This window comes from Gordionus sp. m RMFG-2023, chromosome 4, assembly GCF_954871325.1.
Source record: "Gordionus sp. m RMFG-2023 chromosome 4, tfGorSpeb1-WG-v2, whole genome shotgun sequence".
NCBI lineage: Eukaryota > Metazoa > Nematomorpha > Gordioida > Chordodea > Parachordodidae > Gordionus > Gordionus sp. m RMFG-2023.
Genome location: NC_088778.1, coordinates 32385866 through 32403579, shown reverse-complemented (window position 1 = coordinate 32403579; position 17714 = coordinate 32385866). Strand labels below are relative to the sequence as shown.

General features: G+C 27.4%; 2 protein-coding genes across 2 annotated transcripts; one reads left to right on the top strand and one right to left on the bottom strand.

The window, feature by feature from the left end:
* Positions 1-1454: 1454 nt before the first annotated feature.
* Positions 1455-2543, top strand: LOC135928842 (collagen alpha-1(XXI) chain-like). The gene is made up of 5 exons (XM_065465306.1): positions 1455-1577; positions 1667-1797; positions 1851-2019; positions 2078-2224; positions 2392-2543. Exons 1-5 carry the CDS (start codon positions 1484-1486, stop codon positions 2541-2543), a joined length of 693 nt encoding a protein of 230 aa, XP_065321378.1. The 5' UTR covers positions 1455-1483.
* Positions 2544-8816: 6273 nt separating this feature from the next.
* On the bottom strand, positions 8817-10607 carry LOC135928841 (uncharacterized). Its single transcript, XM_065465305.1, has 6 exons — positions 10466-10607; positions 10280-10410; positions 10061-10226; positions 9832-9981; positions 9601-9755; positions 8817-8888 (listed from the first exon to the last, which is right to left on the bottom strand). The coding sequence occupies exons 1-6, from the start codon at positions 10572-10574 to the stop codon at positions 8817-8819; spliced, it is 783 nt and encodes a 260-aa protein (XP_065321377.1). The 5' UTR covers positions 10575-10607.
* Positions 10608-17714: the final 7107 nt, after the last annotated feature.

Genomic DNA, 17714 nt, shown 5'->3' with positions numbered 1-17714 from the left:
TTTTAAAAATAATTTGCAGGTATTTACATTTAATAATATCGCACAAGATTTAGTCCATAAAAAAGTTCTCGTCATAACAATTTTCAGCTCAGGTAGAATACAATATGATACAAATACGTATTTTCAATTAGTATTTTTACAAATATATCATTAAGATGATGTAGTTTAAGCAATTATCTCCAATTCCAAGTAAAATGCATGATATATATTATTTTCATTTTATCAGTTATTCTACAATCCCCATTCCTCTTTATATTGCTGAATACTGGTTCCTCATGACACATTAATTTAAAAATATTATAGAGTTGTTAAAGATAATTGAACAATACTGGATTCGCTATTAATTATAGAAAATTGTCTGAACAGACCATTTTTAAAAAAAATAAGGATCGTGATACTATTAATTATCGATTCTTCTTAAAATATTATTTTTGTATCTCTTAATTGATCATATTTATATCGCTGAGTTATAATGCATTTTTTTTACATGGTATAATTGTTTAAAAATGTCGTGCTAATAAGTCAATCTATGTAGCAATTATCGATCAAGAAATTTAAGACATATTGTTTCAGTGAGCTTCAATTTAAAATGCTTATAAAAGCATAATCAAAAAATTATTCTAAAAATGAGATAGATAAAATTATGGAGATTTATAAGAAGTATTAAGCTAGGCCTTTTGCATTGAGGTTTTAAATAAATGAGCGAATAAAAAGATCTGGGATCGAATACTACTTTATAGAGGATCATTATAAAGCTATAGGCCAATCGAAAATGGGGATTATTAAAGAGCTCGTCTTTTTAGACGATGTTCAATGAGGAATGTTTAAGAATTTCAAATATTAGCAGGAGATCATCAAGGCGTACAAGTGCGAATACTCAATTAACTCGTGATGGTGTAAGATTTTACCATGCGAAGAGCTATATTATGTAGGCCCATGACTCCTATTGGATCATTTATGAACGGAAAAAAATGAAATGCGCATGCCCATACTTTACGTGTTTGAACAATATTTCGTAACACAAAGCACATTCTGATCTTCCTTTTTTTTAAAACTCTCCACAAAAATTATTTTCAAAAAATCATAATCTTCTGTTAATTTTTTTTTTCTTTCAATTTATCATTTCGAATAAGTTTTCAAAATAAAAAACTCAATTGATTTATATTGGATAAAAATTATTTTTTTGTAAAATTTGTTAGATATTTTTTAAAAAAAGAAAATATATTACATTACAAATTGCCAGTGGTATTATTAAATTTTATTTTCTTTGTTTATAATTTTAATGGATTTATTTCCATATATATAAAAAAGAAATTTAGTTGAAGTTTAAATTTTCAGTAAAATTCTAAGATCTAATTTATTTTTGAAAATAAATAAAATTGATATTATTTTTATTAAATTTTTCGCTCAAAAAAACACTTTCAAAAAATTTCGTCTGTTTGAATAAACTTAATATTAACATTCAAATTATAAAGCATTGAAAATGCTGTCAACCAAAATTCTAAGTTTACTCATTGCCATATGTTCGTACGAATGTGCCACCTACAATATAATTACTATCAAACCAAAAACTGAACGTAAATAAACATATATATATATTTTTTTTTTAAAAACATAAAACATTATAAGAATCGTGAAATGAAATAAAATATCATTTAATTTCAAGCTCCGAAAATTGACATCAATCCGTATAAGAACCTTGTCAGTGCAAGAAATGCACCAATCGACGTTGTTGCCCTGATTGAATTGGCCTACCGTACCCCCGTACAATTTGAGTGCGCTCTGTCAATCACCTTCGTAACTCAAAATCATTTTTATAATTCAATCAAAAAATTATTTTTCCTAAATAGGGGTCACTCTTTCAACTCGTCAAGAATAACCCTCTAGGTCCTGATGGAGCTAACGTAGGAATCGTGACTTACAACAAATTTGCCAACGTTCATTTACCGCTGGGGTCAGCAACCGCCTTTTCCGGTGTGCTAGTCTACCCTACACCCGTTTTCAACGGGGGATCATCAAGTTATTTTATATTTTTTATCGCCATTTTTTATCGCCATTTTTTTTTAAAAATGAAAAGAATATTTGAATGTTGACACTGCCTTGTCGCTCGCTTATTCGATGTTGAATTCTAGCAGACCTAATGCCATTAAACAAATATGGGTATATATATCCGAGACGTCAACCGGACGTCCGGAGATAACGGCCAAATTCATGAAATCTTATGGTATGTTTTCTATTTTTTTCCTGTTTTTTTTTGTTTAGCCCTATAATAAAAGAAAAATGTATGTATTCTCATCATATATATATACTGAACTGTCAAGAACCCTGGTACAAAATTGCAATTTTTCTAAAATACATTTCTTAAATTTATATGATATTTTCAAATTCTAGGTGTTAAAATAGATGTCTTCGGTTTAGGCCCCAAGGTGAGTTCTGAACAATTAAACGCTATCGCGTCGTCTTCCATGAATGTCTTCACATTTCCCGATTACTGTTCCGCATCGAATTCTCTCATCGATTTCGTGAATAAGAAATTTTTGTGATTGAGCATGGATTTTTACTTTTCAAAAAAATATTTTATACTATTTTGCCAGAGTAAAATAAGTTGTTGTTCTCTGTAAAAAATAATATCATTCTCATTATTTATAATAAATTCAAATACCATAGCAAAATTTATATTATTATTTGATTCTTTTCCTCTATGTTCCAATAAATTTTCTTCTGAAAATAAAACGTTATAATTTATACTAGAAAATCTATATATATATATATATATATATATATCTTACGTTTTTCTTTTCAAAATAATGCATCACAGATTTAACCGAGAAAAACTTGACAAGGTCTGTTTAGTTATTGGTCCTGAAAAGGGCCTTTGGGTAATTGAGGAAGAAGAAGGGAGATTGAAGAATATTACGGAGGAGTCGTGTATTAAAGTCTCTTATGTGTATCCTCTCATTTTCTCTTCTTTTCCCCGTAGGAGATCGCCTCCTTTTGCTGCGCTTATGGCCGTCTGAATGTGGTTGTTCCCCGTGAAACACGTTCGTTCTCCTGAAAGGGGGCTGGAATAATTTTAATGTCCTCCGTTATAGCTGGCTTTGGCAGTTTGTCAATTCCAATGGATTGCGAGAGCTAGAGCTCTAACCCGTTCCGTAATATTTGCGTCGCTTAACCATGTCGGCTTTCTCGTGCATCCGTTTTACGATTTTGCTTGTCTGTCCTTCTCGTTGGTGAGGTACCTAGGTTCCCTTAGGTCATCATTAGGCCTTTCCATAAGTTAATAAGCTTTTGTATTTTTTCCGCGAGCGTTAAAGGAGCTTGTATAAACCCTGGGTGAGGTGGAGATAACTGAAATCGGGTGTGTGAAATCGATACCATACTGATATGGTCATTCAGAATACTATTCTCGTTATCGAAGCTTGAATATATCTGTTAACTTATCTGTAGCCCTGGGACTGATAAACCATGCGATATACACTGAACGTAGAGGACTTATCCGTCTTTCGTTGTCTAATCGACTCGTAGGGCTCTAATCGCTGTCATCACCGATCAGGTTGGCCCGTTTGGTTTTTCATATTTATCCCGCTAGAGGGGTCCTCCCTCGAGATATAAGGAGTAAGCAAATTGTCGAGGGGAGCCATTGGTTGGTTTCCTTCAACATGGTTGACTCTACTCCGATGATTGGCGTCTTTTTTAGTAAAATCTTACTTCTTAATAAATAAAATATAATATGATAAAAAGTATGATTATTTTTAAATTAAATCTTATTTATGCTAGCGAATAAATTTTTCGCCTCCTTTTACATAATATTAGCTATAAAACTCCAAATATTTATTATCAAGTTCATCTCATTTCAGGGTTCTTCTCTTGTTCTTCAACCTTTTAATTCTTTCCTCCAGATATATCAACTCTCTTTGTCTTCCTTAATATTTATTCCTCCGAGTTATAAAGTGATAAACAAACTTTCAACTAAATAAGGTGGTTTGAAACTTCTCTCTTTTGGCATCTGTTTTCCTTTCATCCCTCAAATGCCAGGAGATCTTTATTGAGCTTGTAAAAGGATGCCTGCTTATGGAGTAGAAATATTATTTTTTTTTATCTCTTTCACAAAATTTGTTAACTCTCTTCTGGCTAATTTTAAGAAATTAGTAAGTAAAAATCCTATATTTGAAAACTTGGGATTTAAATGACTAGAAGGTATTCCATGTTTGTCTGTTTCTTTGATGAAAAGAGGGGGTTAACAATAGAGCAAAATGGGGTGTAAAATAGGTAGATTCTAAAATTAGATATGATCTTAGTTTGTTCGCTCGCATTCTAAAGAGCGGCTTAGTCCTCATAGACTCAGTTAAAATACTATCTTCAGCTGTAAAAATGGCAGGGAAATGACAACATCTCCGGGCAACTAATATCGGTTTTAAAAGTTTATCTGGTATAGGGTGATCACGTTTTCCGAGATACGAAAGCTACCTAAAGAGGTTACGCAAAATAAACGTTACAAAATTCTTATACGTACAATGAAAAAAAAAAGATTGGCGTGGTACAATTCAAAGCACCCAGTGGGCTTCCTTATCCACTTACCACCAACAGAAACCAGGTGGAACTACAACTCGTGAAAAATAAACATATGACGACAACAACCTGACACTATATGGGAGAAACCGATTAGATAGTGACTATAAAGGGTTGCAACATGGAATATTTTCTTGCATAATAGTGGAAGCATTAAACAAAAGGAAGCGTGCACAAGAGACAAGATGATAAAAAGGTAAAGAATGATTGGCGATAGGGTTTCAAAATCAAGTTCTACGGGCAGGAATGTGCATTGGTATCCTTGTTACGGAGAAATTAGTCAACAAAATATTGGATGTGAAAAAGATTGAAAAATAGGATATTAATACATTTTGTTGGTAATAGAATATTTTAATAAGGATCTGATCGTATGCATCTCACGTCGGCAGAAATTTCGAAGAGAAAGATAATATTTTGGAATAGATTGTTAAGATATGACCATCAGGCGTGTCTATGCGGGGAATGAAAATTAAATTATCTCCGTTTTTCTAATAAAAAAAAGATATTTTTTTAAAGCAAAAGAAATTACCGGAGTTGAATAAGCGAAACAAATTTTTTTTTCAATTTAATTAAAAAATAAGCTTTTTATTATCTTAAAATTTTAAATTAATATTTTATCATGAAATTTCACTTACAAATTTAAGTATTTCAAAATAAAATCCTTTGATTTTTATATATATTTATTTGATTCAAAAAAAATTTTTTTTATTTTAAGTTAAATGAATTTTAAATCGAAATTCTAACTAAATAATTACTATCGGCAGTAAAATGTGTAATTAAATTTGAGACAGTTAAACAATGCTAAATTTTATTTTAAATGGCAAAATCAACTTTTAAATATAATTACATAATATATAATACTCGATAATTGAATATATAGTATAAGAAAATTTATAATATTTGCGCAAATTTAACATTAAATTTAAAGTTACTATTTTATAATTTAACATTAAATTTAAAGTTACTATTTTATAATTTAACCATAAATTTAAAGTTACAATTATATAATTTAACATTAAATTTAAAGTTACTATTTTATCATTTAACATTAAATTTAAAGTTACTATTTTATAATTTAACATTAAATTTAAAGTTACTATTTTATCATTTAACATTAAATTTAAAGTTACTATTTTATAATTTAACCATAAATTTAAAGTTACTATTTTATAATTTAACCATAAATTTAAAGTTAATATTTTATAATTTAACTTTAAATTTAAAGTTTTTATTTTATAATTTAACATTAAATTTAAAGTTACTATTTTATAATTTAACCATAAATTTAAAGTTACTATTTTATAATTTAACCATAAATTTAAGAGTTACTATTTTATAATTTAACATTAAATTTAAAGTTACTATTTTATAATTTAACCATAAATTTAAAGTTAATATTTTATAATTTAACTTTAAATTTAAAGTTTTTATTTTATAATTTAACATTAAATTTAAAGTTACTATTTTATAATTTAACCATAAATTTAAAGTTACTATTTTATAATTTAACCATAAATTTAAGAGTTACTATTTTATAATTTAACATTAAATTTATAGTTACTATTTTATAATTTAACTTAAATTTAAAGTTTTTATTTTATAATTTAACATTAAATTTAAAGTTACTATTTTATAATTTAACCATAAATTTAAAGTTACTATTTTATAATTTAACCATAAATTTAAGAGTTACTATTTTATAATTTAACTTTAAATTTAAAGTTTTTATTTTATAATTTAACATTAAATTTAAAGTTACTATTTTATAATTTAACTTTAAATTTAAAGTTTTTATTTTATAATTTAACTTTAAATTTAAAGTTTTTATTTTATAATTTAACATTAAATTTAAAGTTACTATTTTATAATTTAACCATAAATTTAAAGTTACTATTTTATAATTTAACCATAAATTTAAGAGTTACTATTTTATAATTTAACATTAAATTTAAAGTTACTATTTTATAATTTAACCATAAATTTAAAGTTACTATTTTATAATTTAACCATAAATTTAAGAGTTACTATTTTATAATTTAACCATAAATTTAAAGTTACTATTTTATAATTTAACCATAAATTTAAAGTTAATATTTTATAATTTAACTTTAAATTTAAAGTTTTTATTTTATAATTTAACATTAAATTTAAAGTTACTATTTTATAATTTAACCATAAATTTAAAGTTACTATTTTATAATTTAACCATAAATTTAAGAGTTACTATTTTATAATTTAACATTAAATTTAAAGTTTCTATTTTATAATTTAACTTAAATTTAAAGTTACTATTTTATAATTTAACATTAAATTTAAAGTTACTATTTTATAATTTAACATTAAATTTAAAGTTACTATTTTATAATTTAAAAGAGGAAATGGAATATTTAAGAGACAAAAAAGTCATAATCCAGAATTCCTTGTCTAGGGAGAAGTGAAACTTTTGAAAAATTTTTTTTTTTAAAATCATATATTTCGCGTTATCTTTTTAGGTCGCTTTAAAAAAAAACGTTACCATTTTCTTTTGTCAAATTTATTTATTTTAGGATATTTTTTTATATTTGTTTTATTACAAAAATGTATGGATTGTAAATGACAAATTCTATTCATAATTTTTTTTTAGGAGACTGAATAGGGGGGGGGGGGGGTGATTGAAGGAATGTTGGGGAGAAATTTTACTCTCCCTCACTGGGTAACACCAATTTCCAGAAGTGAGATATATTTTTTAAAACTACGTCGCGTTACTAATAAATTCGGCATATTTTTTTTACCGATTAGTAAGTAAGTAATTACTATAATAAAATTTACTATGAGTTTTGGTTAATAATTCTACTTAATTTTATAACAATAAAAATCTGAAAAGAAAGAAAGAAAGAAAGTCGTTTTTGAGCAGCTATTTTTTTAAATACGCTTTAATAGTAGTGGGGAAAAGATACGCGTTTAAGAATAATGTTTTTCTATGACATAATTTTTTAATTATTTTGAGTATAACTATCAAAATATAATTATCAAATTTATTCTGTTCTGGAATTTAAATGTTTTACCTAAATTGCATAGCCAAAATTAAATGATATTTAAATGGGAAATTTTTATTTTTTATTTGTAACTACCTAGTTGTCTAATAGTATTTATTTCGTATTAGCCCCTTCTTTAACATGGAAGAAGAACTGAAAAATTGCAAATTTATCGCTCTAGTATTTAATTTCGATACTTAACAAAACTCTTTTTGGGTTTGGTTTGTTATTGGTGCACAAATCATATTAATGAAAGAGGGGTGACGTAATATATACCTCAAACTTCTCCAACGAGGAGTGATAACCCCCATAAGATATACCCCTATGTTATTTTGGTGCACCTTCCTCCTTGTTTACAGGGGGTTACTGTGTTGACTTATACAGGAGGGATGCTCATTATATTTTTTGTACTCATGCGTTTTGTTCTCCAACCCCAATAACTAAGGTAGGAGTATATTTTATGGGGGATCACTCCTTAGCTGTAGTAGTTTTAGGTGTATGTAAATGACTAGAAATATAGAATGCAGCTCGTTGGACCTACGCCTATATTTAAGAGACAACACAATTTTACTCATTAACCAATATCTCGCTTAGACCATCTATGCCAAATTCTTTTTATTTGAAACATATATCCGAACGGTTTTTCCCTTAACGAGATTCGCTAATTTATTATTCTTAGAAATAAATTTAACATTTATTTTATCGATCTCATAAAATAAATAATAAAAGGTCTAGAAAGGGACCGGGTATTTTTGCTCGTTTTTTATAAACATGTTAATTTTTTGGAAGAAAGAAAGAAAGAAAGAAAGAAAGAAAGAAAGAAAGAAAGAAAGAAAGAAAGGGTTTAAAGTCCAATCTTTCGCGAATACATAACAAGGAATAGCGTTTCCTGTAAACACTATTGGCTTTATTTAGGATTACGTTAAAAAGTTATTTCTTTTTATTATATATACCAACGATCTTGGATAAGATGGCAACCCCTCTTGGGTACCCTTTTTTGTCAATTAATAGTTTAAACTCATCCAAGGCCCCCCTCCCCCCATCTTCCATAAAAATAAATTATGGAAATATTATGATCAAATATTGTTTAGCAAAATACTTCCTATCCCCCTATCACAGTTCCTTATTCCCATTCCCTTCCTATTGTATCTCAAAGACTTTCTTATCCACCCCCCCTCTCCGGTATTGTGAACTGCCCATTATCATTTTTGGACAGTGTCAGGCATAAACTAATCATCTGTTTCCGTGATTAACATCCGTGCTCTGGTTGTTATTAGGAATAACGTTATCCACAATCAATTCGACCTTGGATCAATTATTACATAATAATCGGGTAAGAATATAAAGGTTTAGTGGATATTGTGGGATCATCGTCCTGGGAAATTCTTGTTTAATAGATTTTTTAACCCCTTATTGCATAGCCTTAGGGGGTAATTAGATCAAATGCCAATAACAAATTTTTTAGACAAAAGGAAGCCCTCAATTAAATTTGTATTTATAGGCTAGACATTCGAGAACTATAACCTATAAATACAATATAAAGTTTTGAAGAAACATTTTAGCCCAAAAATCGATATAAATCTATGAACAGCTGATGGGTCGATAGCTGACACCATCTAATACGATAGTAGTGAATCCAAAATTTTTCTGTAGGGTTGGAGAATGGAGGGTGGTCTGACGCATAATAATATTATATGATAGGATTGAAGGATGGTTTTGCCTAGGCGAATTTTGACAATTTTGATTTATTTTTTCGCTTAAAATTATTTTTTTTCTAAATGGTTCCGGGGTCAAATAGAAATAATTAAATTATCTTAGGGCCCATATATATCCAAGTATTTTTATAAGTATTCTGCTATAGGAAATTTGAGTATGAAGACCGACGTTAATAATATATGTAGTTTTACACGAAAAATAACACTTTTTTGAAACGCCATTACGTTTTTATTTAGAACAAAAAACAAACAAAAAAAGATACAAATTATATAAAATATTATGTAAAAAATAGGTTTTAAACACAAACGAAAAATTTCTCATTGACGAAATTAACGAGAGAAGCTTTGGAGGAGCAATATTCTTGAGAAAATATAATATGCTTGGGAGAAGATGCGATAGCATTTATTTGATCGTAACTCACTCTCGGACCTACAGCGAAGACTTCTATCTCAATACCTAGGAATTTTATAGAAAAAGAAAAACAAATGTTGCAAGAATGAAATTTGAATTTTTAAGTTCATTGTATACATACCATTATATTTTATTGATTTCGCAGTTGCCTCCGGATATCCTATGGATGTCTCTGATATATAAACCCATATTTGCCTAATAGAGTATGGCCTGCTAGAATTTTTTAACATTGAATATGCGAGTGACAGGGCCTTGTCGACATTCAAATCCTCTAATAATGATAATAGTAAAGTTATTACCATTTAATTCTTATATCTGATAATTCTGCTTTAAAATATTATGTATATTACTTGTTTTATCATTGAAAATAGCCTTGGGGTTAACAAATATATTCGTAAGAGATGTCGATGCATCCAGTGCTATTTGAACGTTAGCATTTTTGTTATATGTCACGATTCCTACTCTAGCTCCATCAGGACCTAGAGGGTTTTTTTCGATAAGTTGATACAGGGAACCCTATTAAAGAAAATATTACTTTTTCATCAATTTAAAATAAATGTATCGGTTACGAAAGAGATTTGTATCGCGCATTCAAAATCAGCTGGTGAACGGTATTCCAATTCCACCAGAGCCACTACATCGATTGGTTGGGTTCTAGCACTAACGAGATCTTTGTACAGATTAATGTCAATCTCAGGGACTTTGTGATATCAAAAAATGAAAAATAAACAAAATATATTTAAAGAAAGTTTTACATTTTGGTTTTACGGTGGTATATACTGGTTTGGTGTAATAGTTATAATCTCTTGAATCATAGATTGAATACAGACATATCACAATGAGAACACTGAGAATTCTAGACATATTTATTTTGCTGAAATTGATGTTAAATTTAGTCTTTCAAACTAAAAAGAAAAAGAGTTAACAATGACAGGAGTTTAAACTAGCAAATTTTTTATTTAATATAAAATAAACTTTAACTTTAAATAATAATTATAAAAAATTTGTTTTTATATTCAAAAGTTTTTTTTATCTTCCTTTTTATATCTTAAAATAAGATCTATCCTATTTTACGTGTAATTTTTTTTTTTTTAAAATATGATTTTATACTTATATAAATAAATTTAAATCTAAATTTAACAAAACAGATATATAAATAACTATAGGCTGTTTAATGTATTTAAAAAGTAAAACCATGCTTAAATTGTTATAATTTTTTTTAATTCGCAAATCATTTAAAAAATTTGTTGTTAATTTAACTCGATAATTTAAAATTACATGAATTTGGCAATTGGATCTAGCAAATAAAATAGTTTTCTTTAAATTATTAAATTGCTTATTTATTTAAGAAAAAAAATAGTATTCTTTGTCCGATACACTGGCAGATCGAGGATTTTTATAAAGAGAGAAAGGAACAACCATAAAGTTTTACCAGATTTTTTTTTAAAACTTTTGGCACGATTGCATTCTTTTAATTATATAATTTTGGTTTTTAATTTTTATTTTTTCTCACTTTTAATCATCATTTTTTTTAAAAAAAAATTTATTAATTTTATGCTCATTTTTTTAAAAAAATAATTCAATAGATTTCACAAACTACGTTTTCGTAAAATTAGGTTTAATTGCATTTAAATTTCCACCCATAGAGGTTGGATGTCAGGAAGGGAATCCATTGTAAAAACCTTTATACAAAATTTCCTAATGAATAAATCAGGGGGAAAACTGGCCAACCTAGGTAAAAAAGATGAAGTATACTTTCCATGAGGATTGGTAATAAAAAACACACACAAAAAAAACAATATTTAGAAGGTTATATTTCATATGATGCAACAAAATATAAAAAAACACCCTTTATAATGGAAATATTTGGAAATGATCCTATCTTTTTCTTGCAATAATTATTATTGTCCTAACATTATATTCTTTATAAAAAAACATGTTTTTTTTAAATATCTTTAGTTAATCAATTTATAAAAATTATTTTTAAAATAAATACGCCACCTTGCGGAACAAATATTATAGATTTAACATTTCTTTCTTTTCCCATTAAAAAGCTGGGTAAAATGCAATTTCATGATGTGTTCCCAAAAAGGAATCATGATTATATCCAAAAATTTTTATTTATTTGACGAATATATAAAATTTATTTGGCTACTTTGGGTAAAATGCCGAATTTGATTGCTAAGATTTTTTAAAAACTTAAACTTTAATGGAGCTAAATGGCGGAAGTTAGTATTGGAATAAGAAATTTGTTAAGATTTTTGGTATCACGTCAATTCGGCGCGGAAAATTTGGCGCACGACAATTCGGCGCAGAAAACTCGGCGCTGCGTCAATTCGGCGCTTCGTCAATTCAGCGCGGCGACAACTCGGCGCAACGTCAATTCAGCGCGACGACAACTCGGCGCAACGTCAATTCGGCGCGGCGACAACTCGGCGCAACGTCAATTCTGCGCATCGTCAATTCTGCGCCTCGTCAATTCAGCGCGGCGACAACTCGGCGCGTATCTAATACAGTTGCAATTTATTATAAATTTATTAGCATAAAAAAAAGGATGATTAAATAGAAATGATTTTGAATGTTGGTCATATTAATTATTTCTTCGTATTTTTTTTTACAAAAATCTCAATTTTATTTACTAAATGTGTAATTTCAATAAAATAATTAACAACCGATATTTATACCGATTTCCTTGCTGGACCAATTTACCACATTATAAGGTAGGGGAGACTGGGGTTAGTCGGACCGATTTTTATAAAATTGGCTATAGCTCCTGGTTTTTTAGATAATATAAAAAAATATATGATTAGATACCTCATAATTGACGTGTATGGTTTAGCAAGCCCTGCTAACTTAAATTTCTGGATATAATAAATACTCATAAAACTTTCCCAAATTATAAAAACTTCATCAATATTTTATTTCTTAAATTCTTGATAATTATTTCTTTCCGAAGATTTTTTTTTGGCGATTTTTTTTCCTATTTTGTTAATTTTCTAAAAATAATTTAATATTTTATATGGATCAAAAATTAGGGGATTATTTTCCCGGGAATTTTTTTCCATGGGATTTTTTTTACGGGGATTAATCTTCCGGTGATTTTTTTTCCGTCCTAGATTCAAAATTATGTTAAATCTTAATTCCCCTTTTTCCCTCCTCTTTTTAGACAACAAAAATATATAAATATATATTTTATTTTCGGATTCAAAATTATGTTAAATCTTAATTCCCCTTGTTCCCGCCTATTTTTAGAAACAAAAATAAATTAATATATATTTTATTTTCGGATTTATTCCTTTTTATCAAATTTTATGTAATATATATAATCAAATTTTATCAATAGACCCTAAATATTTAATTCAACTTAAATATAGTTTCAAATTAATTTTTAATCTTTCCATTCTCCTTGTATCATTATTTACTCTTCTTCTTTCCATGATTTAATCTCCTCTAATTTTCCAATATATCAATCTTCCTATAATTTTACTAATGATATTTTCCTATAATTATTAATATCTCCATCCTATATTATATATAAACTATATATTTATAAAACTAGTTTTTCATTAAAAGATATATTCATCCAAATTAATTGTTAAATTTATTTCATACTAATTTATACATACCATAATTTGACCTATTATGCCTTCATATTTCTCTCTTTCCTCTTACCTCTTCCATCAATCATTACTTCTTCTATTGTTGTGCCGCACATCCCAGCGTCTCAACCTGTTGAACCTGTTAGTGCTTGATTCACTTTTTTTATTCGAATTCGAGTTCGTTATTTCAATGATTATGATAACCGGCACCATTAACAGATATTATCAATATATAATAATCATATTAAAATTATAATACACCTTTTATTAACTCCTCAAATATATATTCAAATATAATATTCAAAATATATCTCGTGTGATTATAATAATAAAAAAAATTGTTAGAATGAAAAAAATATTATTCAAAATATATCGAATCATCATCATATCATTTTAAATCGCATGATAAATATATATATCAAGCACGTTTGTCATAGACCTGCCCAAAGTGAGCGAACGTGAATTACATGGAGGCCCACCCTCTATATAATTATGCCGACTTTTTTTTTAAGGATATCAACAAACCGTATAACTCAGTAGTTTTATCATAAAAGAGTGATATTACGCCCTATCAGGTTTTAGTATTATTTAGTTATGAGTAATATAAGAGAGAAGACAAGAAGAAAAGAGAAGAAAAAGAAGGCTATTTCTTTCAAATACAAAATAGTTATTATTTAATTATTTAGAGTTTCCGTTTAGCTATAAAAATTTTTTTTTTAAATCCACTAGTAATTTTAAATATTTAGAAATTTTCCTATTATGAGAAATTTCTAGTTCAATTTTATTTAAGTTTAATTATTTATAATTAATATTTAAATGACCTTAATATACCTTATTACTTTATAACTGACTAAAATTTGGTCACATTACACCTTGTAATTGTCTAATGTCGTCAAAGAAAATGCCTAAAAAACAATACATCGAGTATCAGATATGGTAGATCTTGATAGCACTGATCCAGTACCCTGATACCCATTTTTAAATTGGTGATAACAATAATGTTAAGCAAATGAAAACAATAAAATTAAATGTTTATAGGTCCTTTATAAAAATATGGTGGTCAAAATAAATGTCAATTCCGTTAAAGATCCGACTTTTCAATATTCTGGTACTCGCTTCTTTACATTATGGTATCGAAACATGGAACGATACAAAATTGTATAATAAAAAGATGCAAACATTCATTAACAAATGTCTTAGAAATATTACTAGAACCTTCATCCCTCAAAATACAACAAACTATGTTATATGGGCCAGATTCGACACACACCCACTATATAGAATGATAAAATACAGGAAAATCTACCTAGTAGTACATATTTTCAACCTAATATATCAAGCACTCGTTAAAATTCTCAGGAGGAGTCAGCCCTCAAATCATTCCTTACTTATAAAAAATAATTGATTCGGCAGAAAAACCAGATTATTAGCTGAAATAGGCATATCCTGGATTTAAGCGAGCTTAACAGATAGAAAAACTTTTACAACCATTTTAAGGCTAATCTATGATCATCTGACTGCTGAGTTTTGAGAGATAATTATATATTTATTTTTTAAGAAAAGATCTCCAATACTCTATTGATTGTTAGTTTTCTAATAAATGATATTTATTTTTCTAAATGAATATAGACTGCTGACAGGAAATTTTTAAGAAAAGATATTCTGATACTCTATTCACAGTTATAAATATTATCTAGTTCTAAATTAAGTATATCTTACCGATATAATATTGTAGTTTATGATAATGTCATTTTAATTTTCATCCGTAATACAAAATTAAAATTTATCATGACTAGGGTAGGGACTTTAAGGTCCCAAATAAAGTAGATAAAGGGAATTTGATTATTAGTTTAGAAATAAACTATGAGAAGCAAATAAAATTTTATAAATAATTTTTTCCGATTACAAAGTGAAATTTAAATATAACGTAGAATAACCTATATATAACGTGTCTTTTACTGATCACATAATATTTTACTAAATATTTATAAAATACTTACAATACCTAAACCGAAAATCAAATAATTAAATAATAGCTATTATATATTTAAAAGAAAGAGTTTCTTTTTTTTCCTTTCTTACCATTTTTTCTCCTTCACACTCATAACTATGACTCACTCAATATTTAATGAACCTCTGGCCCCAAAGTGTTTCATTTTTTTCGTATAAACTAATTTGTGACCACCTATATAAATTTTTTTAAGTGTTTAGACTTATAATTTTAGAAGAAAAAAAAGTGTATCATTATAAACATTCAATTTATTTCATATTTTTTTGCCAACCACTAGCAATCCTCTAAATATGCACCCTGCTTAAATAAAAATCAATCAAAATCCTCATTTAAACATTATTTTTTACAATCATCTACATTTATATTTTATCGTAGGGAAAGTCGATACATGGATTAGAGATCCGAATTATGATCAGAACGAATACGTGGGAAATCACGGTAAAAGTTATAATTTCAATTAATTAATAAAATTTTTTATAGGATTTGAAAAATTTTGTGCCAGTAAATCTCCGAATTCGCGTTATCCACGTTGTACTGATTGCCCTTCTAATTCAAAGAAATAGTCAAAAGAATGCTATGATTATATAAACCCTATCACCCCCCCCCCCTCACACCCTAACCTTTTTCTGAATCGATTTTCGAAATTTGCTTATTTGCTTTATTATTATAACATGCCTTGCCTCGTTATCCATATTAATTTATGGGCTACGTAATCTTTCTATCGTATCAAAATTACATAATTTATTAACAAATAATATCATAAAATAACTTGTACATTTTTTCATTTTAAATGTAATTCGCTTTTTAAGATACATTATTTTATACTAAAATTCATAATTATGCAATGAATTTTTATTAGTTAAAATTATTAAAATCTGAATGAAAAAAAGTGTGAATAAGGACCAAGGATACCTCATTCTAGCCTTCTATTTTTAATGTTTAATTTTTTTCGCAGAAATTTTTTCTCACAAACAGAAAAATAAAACATTATTGGAGTGGTTGGGGGGGGGGGGAGGGTGCCTAGATATTTTTATTAAAATATATAAATTTTAAACTAAAATAATAGGGGTATAAGAAATGGAATCCGAGATAACACTTCTCCGGAATAAAAATAAGGGGTAAAATATAGCACAGGATTTTCATATATTCACTGCCAGTGTGGCAGATATATATACAAAATATGTACTTAATCGACATTTTTTATTGATTTGATATGGATATCACCATTTATATACCAGCGGAGAATAAAGTTGTACCCAACCTATAATTGTTGTCACCAAAATTTAGCATAAATCTGGACTTTTTTTTAGTCTCGTAGAATTGTAATCGTGACTCATTTAATTTAAAACCTCCTGCCTAAGAGTCCATTTATAAATAAGCACATTAATTGTATATATATCTGCCACACTGGCATTGAACATATGAAAATCCTGTGATATATTTTTACTCCTTCTTTTTAATCCGGAAAAGCTAAATCTTGGATTCAATTTTTTATACCCCTAATAATTTAGTTTAAAATTAATTTATTTTAATAAAAATTTCCAGCCACATTTTCCCCCCACCCTAATAATGTTTTATTTTTCCGTTTGCGAGAAAAAATTGCCGCGAAAAAAATTAAAAATTAAAAATAGCTGTCTAGAATGAGGTATCCTTGGTCCTTATTCACACTTTTTTTCATTCAGATTTTAATAATTTTAATTAATAATAATTCAATGCATAATTATGAATTTCAAATATAAAAATATATATTAAAAAGCGAATTACATTTAAAATGAAAAAATGTTAAAGTTATTTTATGATATAATTTGTAATAAATTATATGAAATTTGATACGATAGAAAGATTACATAGCCCATAAATTAGATAACGAGGCAAGGCATGTTATAATAATAAAGCAAATAAGCAAATTTTGAAAATCAATTCAGAAAAAGGTTCGGGTATGAGGGGGGGGGGTGATAGGGTTTATATAATCATGGTATTCTTTTGATTATTTCTTTGAATTTGGAGGGCATTCATCACAACGTGTATATCGTGAATTTGGACATTTACTGGCACAAAATTTTTCAAATCCAATAAATTTTTTTATTAATTAATTTAATTATAACTTTTACCATGATTTCCAATGTATTCGTTCTGATAATTCGGATCTCTAACCCATTGATCGGCTTTCCCTGCGATAAAATTATAAATCTAAAAACCTAAACATATAGGTGGTCACAAATTTTATACGAAAAAAAATGAAACTCTTTTGGGCTAGAGGTCCATAAAATATCAGCACATACAAACTAAGACTTCTCTATTGCTTTAAACACATTAAAAAATTTAGATAGGTAGTCACAAATTAATTCATAAGCAAAAAATTTAGTCTTTTTCTTTAGAGTGCAAGCCGGTGGG